The following is a 27,277-nucleotide window of genomic DNA, read 5'->3' as shown; positions in this document are numbered from 1 at the left end:
TGAGCTCTGAGTAGCAGAAAGCCTGCTTATTATCTCAGAGGCAGTTAACTGGTGATATATGGGAGACTGGCAGAGTTTTCATTGCAGTTTTGACTATCAGAAAGGACCTAATAGCAGTTGCACTATAAAAGAGCTTAATAAATACAGATGTAACCTTAGAAATTCTTATAGGATCATTATAAAGAATTAAGAAGTCATCCAGTTGTCTACATTGCATCACTACAAGACAATACACCTTCATAGATCTGCAGAGATCTGCTCAAAAGGGTGGGCTAATACCTAGTAATTGTTATGTATGTTTAATAATAGAAGGGAAAGCATATTGATAGCAGGAATCTTTCCTAAAATGATTTTTTCCTGAGCCTGGCCTATGGGAACAAATCTGTTGTGGATTATTTCCATTCAGGGAGATTATCTGCTAGTTATTAGTTTGTGCTATGACAGCTCCTGACACAAAATCAATTAAATGACAATACAAATTATTATATTAAAAAATGTTGAGTAGGGATGGGAAGATGGCTCAACAGTTAAGAGCACTACCTGATGGCTTTTCCAGAGGTCCTGAGTTCAATTACCAGTAACCACATGGTGGCTCACAACCATCTATGATAGGATTCAATACCCTCTTCTGGTGTGTCTGAAAAGAGTGGTAGTGTATTCACATACATAAAACAAATAAATAAGTCTTTAAAAAGTATCAAGAAGATTTTAGAAAAAGGAATATTCCCAGGAACAAAGGTGGAAAAAATAAATTTTTCTCTCTATGACAATGTGGAATTAAAAAACAAGTAAATGTTTAAACAACAATGATAAAGAAAAATAAATGTATTAGTTTGAATAACATAGTTCAGATCTGACAGTTTATCACCAAACTTTATTCCAACCTATACTTTTGAAAACTGGATACTAATTACTGATTAGTTAACAGAGGAAAATTTTCAGTGTAACTTAGATTGTTTGTCTATTCCTGACATCTGATGCTCAAATCTGAACATCTTATTCAGAGAGTATAGGTTGCTCAGGATTGATGGCCAACATGTGACTAGTCACTAAAGCTGTCCAAGTGAGAAATTTAAAGGAATCATCTTTTTACTATATTACTTTGTTTCCCTAAGAAGGAAAGGCTTTAAATTACTTGCAAGGTCATACATAGGAAAACGTTTTGTGTTTTAGAAGGCTTTGGAACTTAGATTTGAGTTCTGCAACTTTTATAAAGAAGCACATTGATAAATAGACAATAATTATTGTATTTTAATGATTTGGGGTTTGCTATATAGAGAATTTAATGATGTGTTTGGGCTTTTTCTATGGCTGAATTATAAAAGCACAAATCGATATACTGCTCTATTAGAAACACTCAAATGGAACTTTCAATAAATCAGCAAGTCCATGCCACCATTTCTAATCTCCCATTAAGTACTAAGGTTACCTAAATTTCTTCCCCAAAGTGTGTTATGGTGATGTTTCAGTCAATTTAATAAGTGTCACACCTACCTTCCTCTACCATTTTGTTTCCCCTCTCTGTTATGACATGAATCCGTGGTTCATGGCTGGCAATGTCTGCCAAGATGACTTCATGTCTGTTTAGAAGATTCTTGGCTGCAATCAAGTCCTTGCCTACAGAGAAAAAGATTCAAGGTTTGTGGTTATCCTTATGGATGGAACGTGCTTATGAAATATGGTTTACTTGTTGCCCAATATTTATGTCACACAAATAATAGCCACTGAGAACTTCATCCATCTTTATTCTCCTTGCATCTTCATCATGCTTACCCTCTCTACTTTCAGATTTTCTTTCCCTGTATTTTGCACTGCAGTGTCTCTCCAGACACTCTCCATGATACTTCAACAAGAATCGGTTTTATATCATGGTTTTTTTTTTTTTTTTGGTTTTTTTTTTTTTTTGGTTTTTGAGACAGGGTTTCTCTGTATAGCCCTGGCTGTCCTGGAACTTACTCTGTAGACCAGACTGGTCTTGAACTCAGAAATCCACCTGCCTCTGCCTTCCCAGTGCTGGGATTAAAGGTGTGTGCCACTACCACCCGGCTGTATCATGTTTTTGTAGTGTAGTCTCTCTATGGCCTCTCATATAGGGTCCTAGTACATCTGGATAAAGTTGTACAATATTTGTATGTTCTTTTCCTGTACATTAAGACAATATCACTATCGTAGAAGTTATACTTATGGACCAATACGTTAAAAAATACAAGACAATTGTATATCCTCATCCCACTTTTGAATCTTTGCGGTAGGTCCTAGAGTTCTCAAAGGATCACCAACAATCCAGACAAATATACTTGACACTTTAAGCATTAGCCATTGTTTCTCAGTGAAGAAGCTTTAGAAAAACAAATCGTAGCTGAATCTCCAAAAAGATAAGCAGCCCATATCTTCCTAGAGGCATGAATTCGTGCCATGGTCCATGTCTATTTTATAAAGCAAGTCTGCTGGCACAATTTTGAAATGTGTAAATATTTATAGGGGTCAGGATAAAATGTCATGGGTCCGGGATGGAAGAGCTGAGAGTAAGTGTTTTCCCCTCACAGCAGTACCCTAGTTCTCTCGATCTGAAGAGCTTAGTCCTCTCCTGACTGCTCAGTGTGACTGTGCTTCACTCACCGAGCTGAGTGGAAGCTGCTGAGGGTTCGGTCTCCTGGATCCAGGCTTCCTCATCTTCCGAGTCTCTGCAAATCTGCTGTAGCTTAAGGAGGTCAAGGAGCTTCTTCTTCCGCATGGCCAGTGGCTCCTTCAGAGCATCAAACCGGGAAAGCAAGGATTCCTGCCTTGCACGTATGTCCGCAGAGTCAGGATGGCCTATTTCTTCAAAATGTGCAGCCATGTCTGTGAGGGTATCCACCTGGTTCTGAGGGAGAAAGACGATGTGCATTAGGAAGTTATATCATTTATTAGAAATAGATGAGATTTTCATAGGTCGAAATGTGGAAGTCCTGTTATTTTTATTTTTCACTGTGATTCTTTATAAATACATTACAAATATAATATAAGGTGACTTTGTAATGATACATTTTAATATTTTTAAAGGGGTTGTAAGATAGTATGGATGCAGAACACCAGAATGGGAAGCTCTTATGCTATAGGTGATAGTATCGAGACAAACTAATGTGAAATGAGCTACCAATGATAAATAAAATGTAAGTGGCAAAGCTGTCTGGAAAGGCCTAGGATTCCAGACTCAAAGAATGGCATGATACTCAGAAGAGTCAATAAGTTCTTCCATTAGTCATCAGTTTCCAGAGAAACTTGCTCAAAAGAATGAAGGACTTGGGAAATATTGGGAAGAGACAGTTTGTCAACTAAATTTTCCTTTGGTTTCCTGACCACTTAAGAGGAATACTAATAATGACAGATTTTGAGTATGCACAGAGTCTGTGCCCAGTTTCCTGCAATCAGCAAAATGTTGAAAACAAACCTGACGAGCTGTCACAGCTGACTCTAGAAGGCCATGTTTTCTTAGTAGATTCTGTACATCAGCTAGACCTTTCCCATAATCCTCAGAGGTAACCTGCCACTCCACTTCCTCTAACCAGCGTTTTAGGTCTTCTGCATTGTTCTCAAACTGTAGCAGCTGGTTAGCTTCATACAGCTGAGTTCCTGGGGTGAGGGAGGATGGAATATTGGGTAGAAGACATTGAGAGTTAGCTAAGGTGGTTCTCTGCATACTGTAATATCCCATCCATCAACTTAAGGAGGAATATATTTTGATATTCTTAAGAGAAAAACAAGAGACTCCTCTCACATCTCATTATAGAAGGAATGATCTTAAGTTAAAGTTAAAATTCTGGTAGTATTTGGTTTTAAATACAGAGATGTTATCAAAACAAACACTAAGTTGCATTCTCTGGTGAAATGTATTTCTACTTGCTAGTTGTCAACTCTTGGATATTTTCAAATGCCATTTGATATTTATTCTTCAGACTCTACTTTGAATGAGATTAAAATACAAACATCACATTTCTTAAACTTTGGAGGTGAGTAAGTGTGAAATTCATGAAGGGTTTCAAATAGGGTTAGCTTTAATACTAGTGACCTGTCATTGCAAACCATAACTCATTATTTTATGTTAGAATTGCCTTGATAATTTCTATTATTTTTGGTTAACTCTTTATTCTGTAACTTTGTAGCTATATGAGTTATTATTCTTTAAAATAATTACTATGTCTACTGCTATGAAAAGTAGCTGTGATGTCTTACTGTTAAAGTAAGACTATATTTTTCCTCTATGCCCTAAGTAAGGATGATATCTAAAAAAACTCAACGTGACATCTATTTTTTCATACTCAGGTCAGAATAATGTCTACAGATGAGAATCATAAGAGTAGATACCATAAGAGAAAATATCATTTGTAATAATTACTAACAAACTACTGATTAATTTCTAAATGTAAGAAACAAGATAAAACATGTGAAGATATGTATATTTGAAAATTTACAACATGTTATGATCACTTTCTAGATAAGCAAAAAAAAAAGCACCTTATTAAACCTTATAAGAATAAAAACCATAGGATGATCATGTGTGATACCATCAAGGTTTTCATTTCTAATCTCCCTTTTTAAAAAGATTTATTTAATTTATTTATGTGAGTACACTGTAGCTGTATTCAGACATACCAGAAGAGGGCATTGAATGCTATTACAGATGGGTTGTAAGCCGTCATGTTTTTGGTAGGAATTGAACACAGGACCTCTGGAAGAGCAGTCAGTTCTTTATATCCAGTGAGCCATCTTTCCAGTTCTCATTTCTAAACTCTTAATGTCAATTTTAATGCTTAACATTAAATGACCCATTTATATATCTAGTCAATTGAACCAAAATATGTAATAAAATAACTTAAGTATGTTAGATTTAGGTACAAAGCCAATATTGAATCTGTGGCCTTCAGTATTTCAACATTTATTTAAGAAAAGAAATATCTAGGAGAAATTTGAAGAAAAAAGGGAAGTTTCAACAATAAACCCAATGTAAATAAAGAAAATATTTAAAGGATGAAATATATAGTTCTTGTATTTAGAATAGATTTTAAATGTTGATGACCAGACAGCTCACCAAATAACATGATGACAAAGACAGAAAAAGTAGATTTATGAATTTATGAATCAAAACTTCTGCTTCCAACCTTTCTGTGCTGTTGCCTCCAGCAATTCCTTCCAGAGGTTGGCAACCTCACTCATGCGAGCTGCCACAGCCTCTGAGGCGTAATGATCATTCTCAATCATCTCCTTGCCAGTTTCCTCCAAGTTATTGAGCATAATCTCATTTGCTGCCAGTTCTTCTTCAAAGTCCTGTTGCTTCTGAACCCGACTCTTCAAGTTCTGTACATCCTGAGAGAGGATGAGAAAATCAAGGAAACCGTTATTTGAAGAAGGAAGGGCAGACATTTTGAGGGCAGCCAGAATTAGATGATGAGAATCTCTATAGAAAAATCAAACTGAAACTGAGCTGAAAGCATCTCTCCATTCTGGCTATCTTTCGCAGTCCTAGAAGGTAACAATCAGACTAATAGCGAGGAGACATCAGGAATCCTACCCAGCTATGAAATCAACTATCTCTAACAATATACTGCAAGATAAAATGTACCTTCTGCTGAAATAATGGTACGATCGCCATAGGAGTAAACAACCACTCTCTGCTTAAATTTGAAGCTTGTTCTCTAAGAAGAAGCTCACATTTGGTGTTATAAAGCTAGTCAAAGGCCATGGTTGAGGAGGTCTCAGTTCCTAGGGGTAAACTTAGTACTCTTATAAAAATGTCCATGGTGTCAAGCTGCCTTATTAGTATTTATGTTTATTCCCAGAAACAAATGTTACTCCCAGATTTAATCAGAGAAGCACATCTTGGCAATGAGTGATGGTGAATGCAGAGATGCATGGCTACCGAAGGAGACAATAAAGAATAAAGACCAAAAACTTAGTCCTAAACAGCAAATAAGGAACAGGAACCATCACAGAAGGGAGAGTGCAAAGACTGGAAGACCCAAAGGATAGGAAGAAAGGATGTGAAGTGCTGGGCATGACCCAGCCAAGGCAGTCATGATCTCATGGCAGATGTGACCTCTTGCAATGAGTTGCACTAGAGTAGACACCTGCAGTACACATGTAAGGAAATCTTAAAATAAAAAAAAATACAATGAAGAGAATACTAATATAAGATTCTTTCTCATTGCTTGAGAAATGCATATGGCAATTTTTCCTATATGCAGGGCAGAATGGCTAAGCCCTCTAGCATGAGGTCAGGAAGATTATTTGAAAATGACCCCCATTAAAGCCTGAAACATAAGCCATAGCTGCTATGAGACAAAAGATTGTTTTCCACTTCTTTTTTTCCCCTTATTTATTTTATTTAAATGAAAACACTGTAGCTCGCATCAGATACACCAGAAGAGGGCACCAGATCCCATTACAGATGGTTGTGAGCCACCATGTGGTTGCTAAGAATTGAACTCAGGATCTTTGGAAGAACAATCAGTGCTCTTAACTGCTAAGTCATCTATCCAGCCCCTAGTTTTTATTTCTTTCTCAGTATATACACAACCCAGCCATTTTCATCTTAGAGTTCTTTTTATTCTATATATATTAAAATTGTTCTTCCTATAGAAAATGCTCTATATTTCTGTAGAGTGAAAAGTAAGGTAAAATATTCATAATTCTCTAAAGTATGAACAAAAATTTCAAAAGTACACATTTATGAAGAAAGCATATATATAAAAGCAGATACTTTGAATATTACCCTAGAAATTGAAAGACTAATTTGGGTGGCAACCATCTTCCAGTAACTCGCCAAAATGTCCAAGACAAAGGGAAAGAGAAGAGGCACTTGATATATGTTTTCAAGGCCTTTTAGGAAGCATGGAGTTGTTTCTTTGGTCACATACATGTGAATCTATGATAAGAGTGATATTGTAGATATTGGGCACTGTTCAAAAAGAAATGCCTCATAAGTGTTACCACAGCAAAACTGGAAGAGTCTACAATGTTACCCAGCATGCTATGCGCATCATTGTAAACGAGAAAGTTCAGGGCACGATTCAGGCCAAGAGGGTCAATGGGCAGGCTGAGCACACCACATCAAGCACTCAAAGAGCAGAGGCAGCTTCCTAACGTGGGTGAAGGAGAAGGATCAGAAGAAAAAGGAAGTCAAAGAGAAGGGCGCCTGGGTTCAGCTGAAGTGCCAGTCTGTGCCACTCAGAGAAGCAAGATTTGTGAGGACTAATGGAAAGAGCCTGAGCTGTTGGAGCCCATTCCATATGAATTCATGGCCTAATGCACAAAATGAAATAGAGGACCTGGACTAAAAAAATAAAAATAAAAAAAAGAAAAAGAAAGAAAAGAAAAAGTAAAGAAGAAAGAGAAAAGAAAGGCTAATGAATAGTTAGAAACTGTATATATGTGTGTTCACACACTATTATTAGTATATACACAATGTATTCATTGGTACACTGTATAAAAGAGAAGTTAGTGACCCCTACCAACTTTCACAATCAGTAACTAAAATAGTACAGGGCAAAGATTCTAGACCCAGGTTGCATTTTATGGTCTATGTGCTTTCAATCTGTGTAGGTAACATGATTTAAACAACTCAGTAACTCTGGACACATTCCAATTCAGAAGCTAGCTCTTGATTCATAAAATAGATTTGGTCCCTTCAAGTCATAATGCTGAGGTAATAAGTCTACATAATCCAAATACTTAAGTGACTTTTAAGCTTCCTTCAGCTTTAAAATTTTGAATGTACCATTTTAATCAGACAGAATATTAACAATTACAAAGGCATAGAGGAGAACAAGGTATGGTGTTGGCACACACCTTTAATTCCAGCTACTCAGGAAGCTGAGGTAGGGGGATTTTGTGTTTGAGGCATTGTAGGAGAACATAAAAAGTGTGTCTTAAGGTAAGTAAAATTAAAGAAGTGTGTAGAGAAATGGAAGGAGTACTAGAAGGACAAAAATAATCAAATAAAAAGAGATCTCTGCCTTCCCCATTCTGTTAAGGACATAAGAATGTAGTCCAGTTGAGTGGTATTTGGTATTGAAAATACCAACTGCCAATAGGTATTAACAGGTTGAGCAACATTCCATACCTTGTAATCTTCATCATCAGCCAATTTCTTCTTCTTATTGATCCAGGTTTTTAGGTCATCTGAATCTTGATACAGTTGTTGGAGAAGTTGTGAATCTACCAACAATTTTCTTCTTGTGGCAGCCCTTTCACGCAGGGCATCACGTCTGGCCAAGAGCTGTAAAACACACACACACACACACACACACACACACACACACACACACACACACACAATTATTAAGCTATGAATAAGCTTCTGGCCAAAAAAGCAAATATAAACAGTTGAGATCACTGCCCACCCTGGCTATCTTTCCCCAGTGCTTTTTCTGATAATGGTGCACAGGCTATGAATTGGTTATTTTAGTCAACTTGTAAAAACTAGTCATCTAGGAGGATCAAACTTCAAGAATTACCTCCATTGACCTGTGGGGATGTTTGTGGGCACATTTTCTTGATTAATGACTGATGTAAGATGGACCACTGAGGGCAGTGTCAGGCAGTGCAAGCCATGAGGATCAAGTTAGTAAGCAGCATTCCTCTATGGTCTCTGCTTCGGTTCCTGATGCCAGGTTCCTACTTGGCTTTCCTTTATAATAGAATTATAACCTGAAGGCAAATAATCCCTTTGCTCCCCCAAGTTGCTTCTCATCAGTGTTTTATCACAGCAACAGAAAAGGACAGACAGGTAGAGAGAGGCTCTGGGCCTTGGCATACCCCATCACGGATAGCAGCAATGTTCTCAGAGTCGTAGTGGTCATTGTCAATAAGCTTGGTTGCAGTCTCATCCAAGTTCTGAAAATTAAAAAGTTACACTGACTTTTCCTCAGCAACAGCTGAATGAGTGGCCCAGTTTGATTATCTCTTTCCAATAAAAAATGTTAATGTACAAGTTCAACACCTTGAAGGTTAGAAGGCCTAGATCCTACTTATGGGTTCTGATATATCTGAACTTCAAAAGTGTACTCTTGGCAACATGATTGCCTTTTCTGCACTATAATTTTTTTTCAGTCTAGGTCACAGCAGGAGAACTCAGATATCATTATGAGTTATTGCAGGTGAAGTGCTATCAAGGATTAAAACCAATGTCACTTTCTTACAGATCTTCTGTCCATCCCACCTAGTAATCTATCATATGTACCTGCAGCTACACCTCTGTCTCCAGATACACTGAGTATGATATAGAAGTGAATTTTTAGCCATATTCATTCATCAGTCCCACAAATTACTAAATATCTCAATGAATTTATTACTTAGGATAGGAAAATTATATCACATTTGTAAAACACACAATAAAATAAGTAACTCTAATTTCAACTTTTTTACCAGTATGAACCTAACACAAGTATAGGAACTAATAAGGTGTCACCTTATGTGTGATATTAATTAACAGGGGAGATTTGAATCAACTATCATCTTCTACATTAGTGTTGGTAATGATGCATATGTGTGTGAGTATGTATGTGTGTGTTTGTGTGAGTGTGTGTATGTGTGTTTGCACATGTCTGTATTTACTACCCTAGGAGACAACCAAATACAGACAGTGAATTGCATCCCTGACATATTATTTACTTAGAGTCCTTCTCATATGATGATAAATTGTATAGAATATTATAACTTAAGTTTCAAAGTAAAGCTCCATAATAGCATTAGATAGAAAAATTAAAATTAAAAATGCAAATATATTATAAAGGAAAATATTCCTTTATAAAAATGATTATGATTGAACTTGTAAATCTTGAGAGGGAAGTGTACATTAAAGTATTGCTGAAAAAGAAAAATATATTTCAAATATTTAAGTGATGATTCTATATTAAATCTAGGATTTTATTTATAATTTAAAATGCATAATATAATGCATGTACTTAATTAAAAGAAATTATGTTCTACCACCTTCCTAAATATATTTTCTAGATCAAGGAATTTATTGTTAAAATATATATATTTTTTTTATTGCTGTGAATATTTTCCCCTATTTCCCAAAGGATAAATCTTGGTTTGGTTTTCACTTTAGCATTATATAAACATTATATATATGGTCACAGAATCAAAGCATGGTGTTTTGAGACATGTGACTAAATATCAACAACAAACAAAGCAATGGTAATTTACAAGGAACTGTCCTCAGGTTAGGTCTTGTAGTCACAGGGTGGTTCCCTTTAGAGGTGTGTATGGAAACAGTGCATGCAACTAGGAAAAACTGTCCACCCCAAACCATTACTTACTATAATCTTTTCCTCCTGAGCAGTGAATGCTTCTTCAAAGTCATCATGCTTCTGAAGAAGGGCTTCCACACTGCCCACTGAGTTCCCCAGGTCTTCATTTTCCAGGAAAGCCTATAGAAGACAGAAAGACACATCTCAGTTTTCCTCATTGGCAAGACATTTTTCTCTTGGAATATCTCTGAGACCAGAAAAAAAGAAGGAGCCTCAGAAATGAAGAGCAAGGTGAGCGTTTGCACCAATAAAGGTATTATGTAGAAATTAGCTTCAAATACCATGAGCTTTTAATGCTTGCACATAACCTTCTTACCTTTATCTCTGGGTCTATCTACATAAAATTCTGTCAACTACTCAGTTCTCAAAATTACCTCAGGAAGTCTACTTTTTCCTTAGAAATTGTTCATAAACCCTGACTTTTTATTTTTTTTCTTCCTGAGCCCTTACCAATTTGATACTCATTTGATAACTCTTTAACTGTAGTCCAAATCTCTGTGACACTCACTTAGAGCCTAGTAGTTTTGGAGATAGTGTTACTAGGCAGACCAGACAGGTTTCAAACCCTTATTTCACATTCAGCACACTGAGTGTTGAAATTGCAGGTGTGCCTGCTATGCTCATCTTGTACTTAAATATTTTCTATGCCTTTACACAGAAGAGATTTTAGCAAGCTCATCTTTCCTAATTTCCACGGATCATCCTCCAGCTTCTGATAGATGCTTGGCCTAAAGAAACGGTGTCGATGGTACTGATAGTAGTCAACATAGTGAAGAACTGATATCTGAAGACTGGCCAGGTGCCTTCTGTTACCTCTTGCCTGCTCATCCAACTATCCACTTGTTCACTGTCTCGGTAGAAGAGATGGAAATCCAGACACTGTTGGTACTGATGCTGACACTTGTCCCACAATTCCAGCAGGGCAGCCCAGTCATTGGCAAGCATTGTCATCTTAGGAATGGAAGGGACATTTTATCAGAAGAAAAATACTTAATAAATTTTATCCTACATTTACATAGTGGCTAATAAATGAAATGCTACTTGAGAGATCAAAAGTGAATAAAAATGAGCTATTCGCCGAAGGTCCCAATGTTCAAGTGAATAAGTGCAGTATAGGAAAAATAAAATAAGTGCCGAAAAAGAGACATAGTATGCCTTATATGTATAAAAAAAGAAGAGATTAATTTCAGACTGGGAGAGCCAAGGAATGAAATACAGGAATTATAAGCCTCATGAAATGTACAGAGCTAGTGAAGAGCATCAGGGATGAAGAATAACACCAGACCATAAGTCAATTATATTACCAGATACATTGTAATTTGGAGAAAAATCTAGTGCCTAAAAATGGGTTGGTATTTGATGATATCTTCATCAGTGGTGAGAAAATTAGCTTAATTTGAGGTTGTAGAGAGGAGAGCAGAAATGGTACAGATGCACATCACTGGACTAGGCATTGTACGAGGCCCAAAACTTATCAAGGCACATGTATCACTGAATTCGTTGTATAAAGGTGAGTGTGAGGATGTGATAAATTAAAGCAAGGAGGCAAGATTGTATAAAGGTTTTGTATTCACACACACACATATACATGCAATAAAGAGCAGATGGATGCTGGATGCCAGACACACCATTAACATGTTTAGATATCTCCTGACCCCCTTCCAAAGAAAGATTGCCATATGAGCACAAGATAGATGAGAGCTGGATATCTTATTGAAAGTTCACCTGTTGTGTAAAAGCAGCTTACCTTCTCACTAATTTCCTCAGAAGCTTCATGATTGCCTTCCAGGAGTTCTTGACCAGTTGCATCAGCAGATTGAAATCGATCATCATAAGAGTCAATCTCATGCTGTGATTGCAAAACAGAACATCTCAAATGCAGCAAGAAACCTCCTAGATTAGTCAACATTGAACAAAATCCCTTCCTTCCTTCTTTATCCAGCTAGGGAAGCCTTTGCCCCTTACCTTATGCTGCTGGTGTCTGGCTAGCAGGGCTTCCCCACTGGCCACATCTGTTGGGAGCTCATCAGCATTGATCAGAGCAGTCTTTTCCTTCATCCAGCCTGAGAGCTCATCATAGTCAGATAAGAACCGATGGTACCTGTGGGACAAATAAGGTAAAAGACAAGAATGAGATACCTGGTTTGAAAGGACTATGAACAAAAGGTTATGAGTGGTATAAGCTATAGCATTCAAGGATCTACTTGCCTTAATTCCTTCCCTCCACTTCCTCTTCAGAGGAATAGGTTATAAAGCCTTTCTAAACAGAGTTGAATGGCCTAGAGTAGATCTATCACTGTGTGTGTGTGTGTGTGTGTGTGTGTGTGTGTGTGTTATAGTTCCATCACCTTAAGGTCACATCTACCTCAGAGTAAAGTCTCATAATGAAGCCGGAAAATAGATACATGCCATGCAACTATCAGCGTGGAGGTAGTGTTGGAACTTCCCTAAATACCTTGCTTAATATTTACTCTATTCATCAAGAATGCTGCTAATCTATTCAAAAAAGTTAAAAATTCATCATTTGGTTTTAAACCATAATAACAAGGTGAGTGTTATCTTCTGTTTCTGGGTGGTAGGATTACTGACTCTAAGAATTGCTGACTCCATACAACCCCTTGTTATCACAGATTTTTATAACATTCAACAAGGCAGAATTCTGGGCCTATTTTGACTCTCTTTTGCTTGAAACTTTATTTACAACTTTTGCTGGAGTCAAGAGCTTTCCAATTTTATAGGCTACACTATAATATTTAACAATGACGTAGATAGGTAAGATAAAGGGGTGTGGTTGAGGTGGGGTGTGACACTGAGTACTATACCAGTCTGCAAAGAAATTCATTTGGCAAATTAAAATGTCATTTGCTTCTACAGAGCAGGCAGGACAGCTGTATTCTTTCAGCTTTTAATCTGCTTTAGGGTCCCTTGAAAGAGATAGAACAATGTGCACATGTTCTGACCCATAAGAAGCCTTCAGCTTTGCATATCTGTTAGTGGCCAAGGCACGGATGCGTTCCCAGTTGGAGACTAGATCCACATTCATCTGCTGGATCTGAGGTGCGTCTGCAGGATGGGAAAGCATCAGCTTGTCTGCTTTGGCACATAACTCCTTCACCTTCGGAATAAGAAAGAAACCTACTAAAAATTCAAGCATTCTGACTCATGGCAGAATTATGGGGGAGATTGTAATAAAAAACATGGATAGCAATAATTGATAACTATATTTATATTAACACACTTGACCAAGACAAAATATCCTATGTTAATGACAATTTTAAAATCCTTATTATCCATAACTATGTTTAGTATTTTATAATCATTTTCTTATTTCATGTTGTTCAATCAACAAGACTATTAAGAATTCTTTCTTGTTTTTAAGAAATGGTTCTTATTCCCCTCTTATATTAATGACAGCAGAGAAGTACTGTTCAACTTACTCAGTCAACCATCTCTTGTCTGAAACAAGATTTGAAACAGTTTATTCTGCACCATCTCTGTCTCTGTAGATGTCATCATACAGGACACATTTGTCCAAACAAGAACACTACATGACTCCTTTAGAGCTTCATGCCAGAGATGATATAGCAAAATGTAGTCACATGGGTGACTCTCCTCATGCCACCATTCTCAAACATACTCAGATACTGTTGAGAGTTTTTTATTATAACATATCAAATCCTATAATTTTAGAATGTATTATTAGAGGAAAAAAGACCAAGAACAAATCAATCAATGAAGAAGAATGAAAGTAGAATGTTGCAAATGGTCACAGGGACAGGGCTTTATTCAAAACAGGCAGGTATGATCTTTTTCTGTCCTGTCCCTTCATTGGAATCATACAAGTATCCACCTTAATTATAGGTAAAGTTGTGAACTGAAATATTATGGTAAGTTCTGCGTACAAAAACTATTGGGTTAATAAATTCATAGCTTAGTAAAGCACCTCTTTGGGTATCTATGGGCATCATAATAACAAGGTGAGTACTATCTTCTCTCTCCAGATGGTAGGATTATTGACTCTAAGAACAACTGACTTCAAAACAACAACCCCTTGTTATCACGGTGGGATATAGTAGGAACTGTATTAGTGGAAACAGACTGCTGCTAGAGATAATTAGAGCTCTAACTAATCAGTGAATGAATCTCTTGATGAATTCATAATCTGGTATGGGGGGCTGGGTAGCAGGTAAGAGGCTGGGTTTAGTTGCAGGAAGCAGGTCAATGGGGACATATTCTCTGGAACTCTACTGTATACCTTCCTTGTATTACTTTCTCTACTTCCTTGTCAGCCATGAAGCGAATAGCTACCCTCCACCACACTTTTTCATCATCATGATGTTCTTCCAAAGTTCATAAGGCTAAGAAATGATGGACTTAAATCTCTAAAATTGTTAGACAAAAGAAGTGTGTCTACCCTTAAATAGTTTCTTCTGGGTGTTGTGGCAAAAATGTCAGTAACAGAGGAAGAAATCAAACATGGGAATTGTCTAAGAATATAGGATTGATCTGAGGTTTAGGGTGTCTGTGTCTATTCCTCTAGACATAAAAACAAGAGCTTTTCAGCTTTTAGGAGGGAGCTAAAAGATAGGTTTACTTTCTAATGTATTTCAGTTTATTATGAAAGAAGAAAATTCTTCTTCCTTGATTTTTGGTGTAAAGATCAAAAACCAGAATCCAACTGCAACATAAAGCAAAAACAAAAACAAAAACAAAAACAATGGGCTCAGAGGGAAAATTCTAGTTCCAAGGTGTTTTACTGAGAGAGATGATTCAGTCATCCTTGGATGTATTTTTTTTGTAGTTGCAAAAGAGCATATAAAACATTTGCACTATATATATACATATATATATATACATATATATATATTATAAGAACTGTGCAGCATCAGTGAACAAATATGAATTAGAATGAGTAGGCGTATTACAGTGACACAGAAGAATCCATCCTTCATTGGAAGCCATGAATCCACTGCATCTTCTTCATGATGTGCTAGGCAGGAGGACGGCCACATACTTTTTTATATGCCTAGGGCTAATTATTTCTTCAGCAGAAGCTTACCTTGTCATCCATGACAGCGAGATTCCTCTCAAGCCTCTTGTGATTGTGAAACAGTGCCTCGGAACTAACAAGATCTTTGCCATAGTCCTCAGAGGTGAGTTGAGGTTCCTTCTCCTCCATCCACTGGATAGCTTCATTGACATCCCTAGCAGACAGTGTCATGAGCATCAACAAACCAAGATGGGAGGCATTGCAGAGCCTACAGACCCACAGCCCTCACAATAGGACCAGCTTAGTTCCCTCAAGGAGCAACTACTCCCCTTTTCAACAAACTAGCACAAAGTAACTGAAAACAGTCTTGCTTGTTTTCTTCACTGAGATGTTCTAGTGCAAAGTCTCTTGACTTTAGAGCTCACAGAGACACTTCTCGTATCTGCCACGGGAGAAGTTATTTATGAAGGCTACTCTTCCCCTCAGACTCATGTGATTCTTACACTCCCTTTGCTTCTTCAGAGCCAATTGAGCAATTATTTTTTTCTTTTTTTCTTTTCTTTTTTTTAATTAACAGAACCCTATGAACAGTGACCAAGTCCACACATTTTGTAGTCCTCACCCACCAGCTTCTACTACTGGGATGGCTAGGAATATACTCTCTTTGCCTCTACTTCCCTACTTTAGGTGGGGATGTGGATTGGAGCCCGGGCCTCTGGTGTGCTAGGCCAGCCCTCTACACACTGTGCTATAATTTCAGCACCACACCTTTTAAATCGCTGGAGGTCTGCTGCATTTGACAGACTTTCTCGTCTCTTGAGAGCTAGGCTCCAGAGACGATCCCAGGCAGCATTGACTTCATCCTGTTTTGCCTTTATCTCAGGCAACTTAGGATGGTTCTCCTAAGAAAGGAAACAGATAGAGATGGCATCATACCAAACGTCACTTTAACATTGACCTTTACACAGCATACTTTGTCACAATGGCAGATAATGAAGCATGGCTTCTCCAGCAGTGGCAAGTGACATAAATAAAGCCTTTGCTGTCTTTGCAAGGCTCCAAATAAGAGGAAAGTTGCCTTATTTCCTTTAGCCAAATACTAAATATAGTTATTTGGTAGTTTTTAAGTCACCAAATAATTGCAGCCATGTACAAGACCAGATGACATCAGAACCACCCAGCCCAGGAATCTGAATCCGAGTCACGCATAAAACTATTCAAGTTTTGGGGTAGTTGTTTTTTAGAAAGTTTTAAATAGACAAGAGCCTTTTAGTACAGTAAAAATGTGGGAAAGACAAAAAAACGTAGGAACTGTTGATGAACAAATGCTTTGAAAATGTTGGCAGTGATTTCATTAGTCTTCCTCTAGTTTCCATTCATCCTGAATCCTTGCTGCTACTAACATGGTTGTTAACAGATTCACTGCAGAGCTGAGAGCACAATAAAACCTAAATATGATGCACCATAAAGGCATCTCTCAGACTTTATGTATTTCATGTATATATACTATATTACACTATATTATATATACATGTATGTATTCATAAATATAGTTCTGATTGGAAATACATATATGCACAATCAATTGTTCTAATTTTCTCTTGCATTTAGCCCCAGTAAATCCTTGTCAACTCAGACATTAAAAATTTATGTAAGCATTGCTTTAAGTAAATGATAGTGTATCTCCATTTTTCTCTGACTCTTATAATATATTATATAATAATAGTATATATAATATATACATGTATATATATATACACACATATATATGTGGATAGTCAAACATTATTATAAATTCTATGCTACTATACTTTTGTTTGTTTCATGAGGAGAGCTTAAAAACAGTCATCAATAAAATTTATGGTACAGAATTTGTCTATGCTACTTGTAGATTTAATTTTCTCTGTCTATCTATCTCTTTCTTTAAGTGCGCGCGTGCACGCGTGCGCGCACACACACACACACACACACACACACACACACACACACACACAAACACACACAGAACCATTTCTAGGAACCAGAAAGGGGAGGGTGAAACCAGAAGAGGAAAAAAATTTGCTCACGGCAAGTTACTACATAGATGTGCATCTCTCCACTCTCTTGAAATGTCACATTCCCATCATATCCCACCTTCGAGTGGCCAGGAAGGAGTTTTGTAAGCTCAGCATCCTTTCTCTGGCATGCCTCTTTTGTGTCCCCCTCACCTGGGCACACTCATTAGCATATTGGTTCACTCTATCCACTTTTCCTTTCCGAGCTGTCAGTTCTTCCTGGAACTCTTCAAACTTCTTATGCAGGACCTCAGTTCGCTCCCAGTCATCGCCCAGCTCCACTAATGTCACTATAGCTTCCTGTAATGGTGGAAAAGTTCACAGAATCACCAGTAAAAAAAAAAAATTAATTTGTTTTGCAATTCAAAAGCCCCAAGACCCCGTTATAATAATTTCAGGATAACGCAGGGGACCCTTCAAAAGAAGAGCAAGAAGCAGGAGTGTGTTTTGGGATGGGAGCCTGGTCTGGGATCAATGTTTTTTGGGATAATTCTTTGGTGAAATCAGTGGGGTTGCTGGGTGAGCCTCTGGATATTCTTTGTGTGTTTTAGAAGATGGGGGATCAATTCCTCCTAAATTGTATTCCTAAAATGTATTGCATTGAGCTTTTGTGTGTATAGGACATCAACCCTGACTGTGGAACTATCCTTGAAGTATTTAGAAAAACTTTAAAAAGCTATAGCTGTTATGTACTGAGAAACAGGAGTTGGAAGTTATTTCAGACAAGACCCAGGGTGTAAAGAAAAACAGCATGGGAAGAGAAGGCCATTGAGCCTAGATCATATTTAAAGTGTGGTGTCTTTGCCATGACCACAACCATAGATGTAGCCTTGTTCCCTACAACAATCTTCAGAATACTCTCAAATCTTTGCCAAAAATTCACCTTTTCCCCAAAGAATGAAGTCAAGGAACAGATTTCTCAACTACTCGAGACTACTCGAGTAGGCTGTAGAAAGTTTCTATGCAGTGCTCGGGACAGAGCCATCAGAACACCCACAAGTATGTGCGCCTGTACCTTCTCTTTGACCCACTCCAGGATGTCTTCACACTCCTGAGAATATTGGTAGAACTTCAGTGCCCGCAACAGCACATCACTTTTCTCTTGAGTCAACTCCAAGAGCAGATCCCACAGCTGGCGAAGTTGCTTCAGATGGGTCTTTAAGGGAGAGAAACAAAATGGTCGAGCTAGCAAATAGTTCAGTGGGTAAAAGCATTTGCTTTCCAAACCTGACAACCTGAGTTTAATTTTTTAAAACTATGGTGGAAGGAGAGAACCCTCTGACCTCAATAAGCACACTATGATACAGATCATAAACATGGACATAATACCCCACACACACATACACACACACATATGCGCATTCATGTACATACTCATGTACACATATGTGTACACGAAACACAGATATATACATACAATGATAAATAAAATATAATTAGAAACAATTGATGACACATAGAAACACGAAGTATGTGTAGAATCAGAAACATGGACAAAAGACCTACAGAATGAACTGGGACCATAGGGTCACAAGAGACTGAACTGCCAATCAGTGAGCATGATTGGGACTGACTTAGGCCCTCTGAACATATATAAACTGCACAGTTGTGCAGTTTGGTCTTCATGTGGGGCTCCTAACAGCTGCAGCAGGGGTTGTCTCTAACTCTGTTGCTTGCTTTTGGGACTTTTTCACCCTACTGGCCTAAAGGCCTACGGATGCCTTATCTAGCTTCAATAGAAAAGCATGTGCCTAGTCTTACCAGCATGATATGCCATGGCTGGTTGATACTCATGAGAGCACCCCCCCCCCTTCTGAAGAGAAAGGGATGAGGAGTGGATGGCGTGGGTAGGTATGGAGAAGGACTGGGAGGGGAGGAGGGGGGGTGAAACTGTGGTCAGGATGAAAAATAAATTAATTAATAAGTGTCAGTCTTCCTGTGCTAATTGTTCAACAAGTTTCTACTGAGGGAAAAAAATATAAAAATAGTTACTAAGCTAAACCAAATGTAATTTTCCAATGACAGAAAATTTTGTTAAAATGTCTTGACATTTTAAAGAATTGAAAGAGTGGAGATGGCAAAAGTGGAGAAAACAAGACACTGGGGGAAGTTTTCATAGAAGACTGTTCACTTTGACTGAGCCCTAAGAATGGAAAGATTCCTGATGGGTAGATGATAAGGCAGAGAATGTTCTACCACCAAACAACTTTGCTGAGTTACTGGAAAACACATTAAACACATTAACACATTCTGGTGCTGCATAGTTTGACAACATGTAGAGGCAGCTGAGTGCTAGATTAGACCAGAACATCATGTTTCACCAATCATGTGAAATTGGTTAGCACTGTACCATCCCTTTAAAAATCTTGTATCTTCAACACCTTGCTATCATTTCTCTGAACCTTTCTAGGGTATGTAGCCTAGCCTTACTGTTGGTAATAGATAGTTGTTTTAAACACTTCTCAGACATTTCTTTTTTTTTTTTTTTTTTTTTTTTTTTACATTATAAGTTTTAGAAAACAACATCTCACTATGCAGCTGTCATGGTTTGAATAGAAATACCCCCTATAGATTCATGGGTTTGAATGCTTGACTCCTAGGGAGTGGCAATATTAGGAGGTGTGGCCAGGTTAAAATAGGTGTAGTCTTGTTGAAGTGTGTCAACACGGAGGGCAGGCTTTGAGGTCTCCAGTGCTCAAGCTATGCCCAGTATGGCATGCAGTATGGCACAAGTGGATCAAGATGTAGAACTCTTGGCTCTCCCAGCACATGTTTGCCTGCACACTGTCATGTTTCCTACTATTATGATTAACTAAATCCCTGAACTGTAAACCAGACCCAAATAAATGTTTCCTTTGAAAGAGTTGCCTTGAACATGGTGTCTCTTCACAGAAATAAGACCCTGAGACAGTAGCTCAGATTAGACCTGAACTTAGGACCCTTCTGTCTCCATCTCTCCACTCTGGGGTTTTGGGCATACACCATCGTATCTAGTTTCAAATTATTTTAATTAATATAAGAGTTTACACATAGCACTATAATATTAAAAACTCTCTCAATATTAAACAAGTGAAAAGACTCAAGATTTTCTTGCTAATACCTTTTTTTCTAATAGAATTATTTCTCTAGTTAAAACAATCTCTTTCCTGATCATATTTTGTTATCATTAACATGTCCTAGAATGTTTATGCTGTATATAGAAAGACAAGCCTCAATGGTAAGTCATGTAATATAAATTGTTTTATAATTTAAGATCATATAAGCTGAAAATCTTACTAATATAGCAGGGAGAATATAAGAATGAGAAAGTAGCTGTGACATTAAGAATTGGTACGCCGTAGTAAATGGTTGTTCAAATGACAGTGATCTTCAAGTCTAGACATCCAAGGAAATTTTTCTGAAATTGTTAGATTTTAGTGTTTTTCTTCTCCTATTTTTTGTAAGTAGAAAGGAAAGTGTGGAAAAGTATGCTATCAGAAATGGGGAGTGTTGTGGGAAAAAACCCAAACCCTAAAACTTCACTGGCAAGGGAAAGATTTCAAAGAATATTGAAATGGATAAACATCACTCTGAAGTCAGAATTAATAACTAATATAAGATTCTTTAGAAAAATTTCATCTGAGAAACATGGGATAGGCTGAAGATAGCTTGATCATGACATAAGGACACATATAAGGATGGCCCAGTGCTTTCCATACCACGGGTCTTCTCCATCCATGAAATACAAAGTGTGCTATCATTTTGCCTGCCTCAATTTCAATAGAGAGCAAGAAATTTCAACCCTTGTTCTAAAGCAGCTACATTTAGGTTTACCTGGCATAATCCATGCAAATCCTGATAACACAATCAGTAACTAGAATTGAGATCCTACCATCCTACCTTGGTGGCTTCATGGGCAAAATGATCTTCTGAAAATCGAGCTTCCCTGACTTCTTCCAGCTCAGGAAGCACTCTTGATTTGGCTTGCACCTCTGATACAAAGGATTCATGCTTCTGATATTTCCCCTGCAGTTTAGGAATCAGAGTTTATGAGTAATGAAATGCAGTCTTATGGGAACACCAAGTTTTCGTTCTTCCTCTCAATTCTAAGCAGACTCCTTGCTCTTCTGCATTTACTCAGATATTTCCCATGGCCATAGCAGAAGCAATCATATCCTGAAACAAGCAAGGGGTGATTCAAGAAAAACAACTGAACTTGACTTCTTGAGTCAAAAGTGATAAAGGCAGTCTTTTCTGTTGACACTTCCTTTGGGGAAACTATCAATAAAATAATAATCTACTCAAGACTCTAGAAGCTCCTCTGTGAATAAAACCATGTAATACATACTGTCCTTTTCCTTCCAAAGGGCTCACGCTGCATTCTCTTTTAAGAAGTACAATGAGGAAAATGAAATTATTTGTTTAAAGTTCATAAAGAGCTCTGCTCTTGACATATGTGAATCATGACACATACATCATATATTACCCAGGTCTTGCTCCATACTTGCCTGCTCAACACCAATTTGTTCCTTATGATCTTCCTATGCAATATCCCAATAGTTGTAGAACTTTCCACCAAAGTTCTTGTCCTACAACCTTTTATTTGAATTTAACAGTAGCTCTAAATAACAGTTTTGAGAAAAGCTTGAAAAATACCCCCAGCTGAAGAGAATAGACAGTGCTTTAGGAGCACTGATAAGTTTTACTATTCATTTTTTTAAAAAATCAATTCTTTCATCATTAATTTTGTAATATAGAAAGCACAAGGTATGCCAGTTTCTTGAACGTGTAGCCACTATTTTGTCTAATAAACTCTCATAAAACAATGACTCCAGTGAATTTTATTTGCAGATAGGACCCTGAATGTTAAGAAATGGAAGACATAGTACATTTAGAAGCACAACTTTTATCTCTATTAGATAGTCTAATCTTTCTGTGACATCTATGTATTAATTATAAAAGAATGTGAGTTCTGAATGAAACTTCAATATGATGCAGAATGATTCTGTATTATCAACAACTAATATACTGTCAATTTTATTCTTTATTTTAGCTCACCTTTCTAGTATTGTAAAGAAGAAGCAACGTTAGCCTTTTTCTTAACTGAATTTTTAAACTGCGCATCCCTCCATTTTGGCTTTGTTCCCTAAAGAGCACCAGGGAGTGCTTACAGCCACCCCTCCACATGAACATAAGGAAAAGCCCATTTCAACCTCTAGAGAACTTAGGGTCAGTTCTGAGGTCGTACCTGTATATTTGTGGGTTCATATGTCTTATCCTTTGCAATTTCAAGCTTTTCCATGATCCACTTCTCCAGGTCATCTGCATCTCTCCTGAACACTTGATAGTGATAAGACTCTTCGAGCTTCTGACCTCTCTCAGCAACACGTTCCTTGAACCTCTGGTACTGGTCTAACACCTCCTGTCGCCTGTGCTGGATTTCTTCTGCTGTCTCGAGAACCTTTGGTCCACTGCTTTCGACAGCCTATAAGGGAAAAAGGTCTCTTCATGTTTTGAAATATTATTCTGTATCCCAAAACACACATGAGTGTGGTTATTATGTTAATTAAAACGATACAAAGAAAAATAAATGATGCCTGCACCTGTTGCTAGTTCTCATGTTTAGATCCCACCTGAATATCCCAACGCATTCACCCACATTGAATCTATGTTTACAAATTATTAAGCCTATTAATTCATACGGTTCATGGGTGCTGTAATATAATCGTATAATTTTAAACTACCAATTGCTATTTTTAGATTAATCGTTCTTAGCCATCCAAAACGTTCTATAGAAAGAACACATTTGGACTGCTGAAGCAACGTCACAAAATGTCAGATGCACAATAAAGAAATGCTATATTATACCCTTCATAGGTTAAACAGCATTGATAAGAGCTGGTCACCCTGTAAGTTTAGGGAATAGTCAGGATGGTTTGTAATTACTTTAGTGAATCATACAGACAAATAAGTACTTTTCTTCTTAAGAGTTTAGCTCATGTATTATGTACTTTTCTAATTTGATTTATTAAAAAAATAAAAAATAAAAAATAAAACTACTAAAAATAAAATCTAAATTTAACCTGTCTTCTCACTTGTCACAAAGTATAAATCATTAATGTTTCAATAATTGGATTTTGGAATATAAAATAGTATATTATTAGTCAACACAAAATTATGCTTTAACTTAAAGAAATCCAGTTTTTGTATAACAATATTCAGAAAAAAATTCCATAGAGACATGTCTAGAGGGCATGGGCATTGCTCACTTTACTTCCTATATCCAAAATATGCAATACTGAGTTTATATTTTGATGTTACTTTATTTTTTAAAAACTAGGTTTCTTTATAGACAGTAATTCCTGAGATGACTCTAAAATTAAGTCATTCCACAATGATACAATGTTTTAATGGGATTATTTGGTTTCAAATTACCTAGTAGTTTTCTGTATATCTGACTTTAGCAAGTAATTATTAAATTTATTATTATTATTATTATTATTATTATTATTATTATTATTATTATTATATAGGTGTAAATGCTAGGTTATTTTTAGAAGTGAAACCCTCATAAAAGAATTAAAATCAAAACTCGTTTGCTACTTTAAAATCAAACAAGTATAATTTTTATGGCACTGTGAGGATGGAGTCGAAGGTTCCGAGGAGACAAGCTTTCCTAACATCATCAGGAATGAGAATTCTTCTGTACTCACAGTTTCCTTTGGAGTTTCCATCTCTCCTCAGAGTCTAAGACTTGGCGAGACGAAATGTAGCTAAGAGAGAAAAACAGTTCTTTGAATGTCCAGTCCACTTCAAATAGGAATGTCAGAACTGTGAATGTGGCTAAAGCCTAGAGAAAAAAAAAGTTTCAGAATCCCGCCAAGCGTAGACAATCAGCATTATCTCCAGGGCACATATTCAGTTGTGGCAGCCGCTGACTTCCACAGACAGGTGACTCAGCAGTTTTGGGGGCTGTGGCTCTCAGAACCTCAATAGGTATTTTACAAAGAAAAGGAAACAGAGTTTTCAGATGCAAAAGTATGGAGGAAAACCAGTGAAAGATGAAAAGCCAGTATTTGTGTTGGGCTGTTTTTTTTTTTTATTAGATATTTTTTTTATTTACATATAAATTTCTCCTTTCCCAGTTTCCCCTCCAAAAACCAAAGAAACAAACAAAAACAAACCCCTGTTGCCTCTCCCCTCCCCATGCCTGCCACCCCACCCTCTCCCACTTATTGGCCCTGGCATTCCCCTACACTGGGACACAGAACCTTCACAGGGCCGAGCTCCTCTCCTCCTATTGATGATCAACTTTGCAATCCTCTACTATACACATGCTGCCTGAGCCATCAGTCCCACCATGTATAGTCCTTGGTTGGTGGTTGAGTCCCTGGGAGCTCTGAGGGTACTAGTTAGTGTTTTTATTCAGTCATAGATCTTATAAGGTAAGAGAATTTAAAAATCAGGAAGAAATTCCGGGTTTCTCTTTCTTCTGATTCCACACTGCAGAGCTCAGGGAATTCAGAGGGAACATGACTTTGTTTTTTCGTTTTTTCTTTTTTTTTTAAGTTTTTAAATTTTTATTTAATCGTTTTTTTTTTTTTTTACACTCTAGATTTCGTCCTCATCCTGATCCATCCTCTGACTGTTCCACATCCCATACCTCCCCTCCCTCCTGTGTCTCCACGAGGATGTTTCCCCTGCCCCACCCACACCTACCCTACCAGCCCTCCCCACTCCCTGGGGCCTCCAGTCTCTTGCAGGTTAGGTGCATCGTCTCTATGTGTTTGCCCTACAGCGGGGAGAGGGAACATGCAGAACCCACCTCCAGCAGAAAGACAGGGAGGGCATCAAGTGAGGGATGAGGTTGCCATCCCACAGTCAAAAACTCTGACCCCCTAATTGTTCCTGTCTCAAAGAACTGCAGGGACAAAATGGAGAAGAGCCTAAAGAAAATGAGGCCTAGTGACAGGTCCAAAGTGGATCCAGTTCAAGGGGAGGCCCCAAGGCCTGAGACTACTACTGAGGCTATGGGGTGCTCACAAAAAGGGACCTGTCATGACTGCCCTCCGAAAGACCCAACAAGCAGCTGACAGAGTCAGATGCAGATATTTACCCCCAACCAATGAACAGAAGCTGCTGACCCCTGTAGTTGAATTAGGGAAAGGCTGGAAGAAGCTGAGGAGGAGGGCAACCCTGTAGGAGGACCAGCAGTCTCAATTAACCTGGACCCCCAAGATCTCTCAGACACTGCACCACCAGCCAGGCAACTTACACCAGCTGATATAACTTTCTTGTTCTGATTTTTTTTTTAAGAGATACAACTCAGTTGTTTTGACGGGACTCAACTTCAGGTAATGAAATGTCCTTTAGTCAACAGCTTATTTCAAATTTTGCTCCAGGGTCTTTCTCAAAATCGGGAGACTTTATTTATGATCTCATAGAGCACATTCTTAAAAATAAGATGTGGCTGCACCGTTAACCATTCAAACAGAAAGTACAGTATAATAAGTTGTATGAGCATGTTTATCTTAAAGTTAATGAAACAATATTTTAAAGTTACTGGAGTAATAATTACCATTTGGACATGTGTTTAAATCATTCACTGCATATTTATACATGTCTAAGACATGAGGCAGAAACTATACTATTTTACATATGTAAAGGAGGCGGAACTTCCTTTCTAAGGTTTATTCTTTTAGGTTACTTTACTAAAGAAAAACACAAAAGCAAAATGAACACATACAATGTTTAATACCCTATCACAAGCACTGGTGCTAGCCAGCCCCATCCACCGGTCATCCCCTTTGCTTTTGTTGTTCCTGCCTTTGTGCCCAAATCCCAGAAATCAATGCCAAGACTTACGTCATGAAGCTTGGCCCCAGGTTTCCTTCTCACAGTTTTATATTATACTTAAGTCTTTCATATAATGAAGACACAATTTTGTTTCATGATACCTGGTCCTGTCAATTGAACCACTGTGGTGTGTGTGTGTGGATGTGTGTGTGTGTGTGTATGTGTGTGTGTGTGATTATAAGGTATTAAGTGTTATTGTGAGATGATCCCAGAAAGTGGAGACTAGAACCATAAATGTCGATGGCCTAAGAGAAGACTGATTAAAACAAGGAGGGAATGTCATGTTATTCATATTGGTGTGGCCTTGACTCATTATTTGAATACCTCAAATCCATAAAGACAATATGAAACTTTGTTTTCCAGCCTATTTATTATGTTTTCGATTAAAAATAATATTATAACTTGCAAAGTGCTATAAAAATCATATGTATTGATCATGTCATACATGGTAGTTACTCACCTAATTTCTTGGATAAAAACAAAATATTTTCCTTTTCTCATTTCAGCTCTAGGCCGAGGTCCCTCAGCACATGGGATACTATGCGCTTACTAAACTGGTGCCTTTGTCAATTTTTATTTGAATTCATTAAAATTATATAAAACTGCTAGAAGAAAATGTGCAGGGGCTTCATGAAATTGCTCTAGATAATTTCTTCTTGACTTTGGAAAAAAAATGAACCACAAAATATAAGTGGTACATCAAGTTGAAAAGTTTCTACACAGTCAAGAAAACAGGGAACAAGATCCCAGGGGAGCCTATACAATATAAGGAAATAAATTAAAGTATAGTTTACAAAACCATAAAGTCTCACCAACATGGCTGCTGTATGAGATGAATAAGGATGACACCAAGAGACTTGCCAAAGAGGATGGGAAGCCCAGGAAGCCTCAACTCTACACACACACACACACACACACACACACACACACACACAACTATATGCAACTAAGGAATGTTGAGAATGGGCGAAACAATCTTCCCCAGAGAAAAATATACCAATTGTTTATCCAATACCCAAAGATCATTACAGAAAACATGAACACAAGTAACAGTATACAGACTGTGCATGTTATATTTAGATATAAATACATATATACATCTATGC

General features: G+C 37.4%; 1 protein-coding gene across 1 annotated transcript in view; it reads right to left on the bottom strand.

Annotated features, from left to right (window-relative positions):
• The window catches only part of Spta1 (spectrin alpha, erythrocytic 1), a 71,787-nt gene extending 47,616 nt beyond the window's left edge, over nt 1-24,171 (bottom strand). The window contains exons 1-18 of the mRNA XM_031390332.1: nt 24,029-24,171; nt 22,564-22,800; nt 21,216-21,341; nt 18,352-18,492; nt 17,490-17,636; nt 16,051-16,184; nt 15,352-15,496; nt 13,253-13,407; nt 12,258-12,393; nt 12,040-12,141; nt 11,106-11,243; nt 10,302-10,412; nt 8,794-8,871; nt 8,099-8,254; nt 5,139-5,343; nt 3,431-3,612; nt 2,620-2,863; nt 1,495-1,617 (exon numbers count right to left, since the gene is read on the bottom strand). Coding sequence (XP_031246192.1) covers nt 1,495-1,617; nt 2,620-2,863; nt 3,431-3,612; nt 5,139-5,343; nt 8,099-8,254; nt 8,794-8,871; nt 10,302-10,412; nt 11,106-11,243; nt 12,040-12,141; nt 12,258-12,393; nt 13,253-13,407; nt 15,352-15,496; nt 16,051-16,184; nt 17,490-17,636; nt 18,352-18,492; nt 21,216-21,341; nt 22,564-22,800; nt 24,029-24,049 — 2,581 coding nt within the window. The 5' untranslated portion in view covers nt 24,050-24,171. The remainder of the gene's footprint in view (nt 1-1,494; nt 1,618-2,619; nt 2,864-3,430; nt 3,613-5,138; nt 5,344-8,098; nt 8,255-8,793; nt 8,872-10,301; nt 10,413-11,105; nt 11,244-12,039; nt 12,142-12,257; nt 12,394-13,252; nt 13,408-15,351; nt 15,497-16,050; nt 16,185-17,489; nt 17,637-18,351; nt 18,493-21,215; nt 21,342-22,563; nt 22,801-24,028) is intronic.
• Nucleotides 24,172-27,277: the final 3,106 nt, after the last annotated feature.

The sequence above is a fragment of the Mastomys coucha genome, unplaced genomic scaffold, assembly GCF_008632895.1.
Source record: "Mastomys coucha isolate ucsf_1 unplaced genomic scaffold, UCSF_Mcou_1 pScaffold1, whole genome shotgun sequence".
Classification (NCBI taxonomy): domain Eukaryota; kingdom Metazoa; phylum Chordata; class Mammalia; order Rodentia; family Muridae; genus Mastomys; species Mastomys coucha.
The sequence above is the reverse complement of the archived record's forward strand: the minus strand, read 5'-3'. Positions and strand labels throughout refer to the sequence as shown.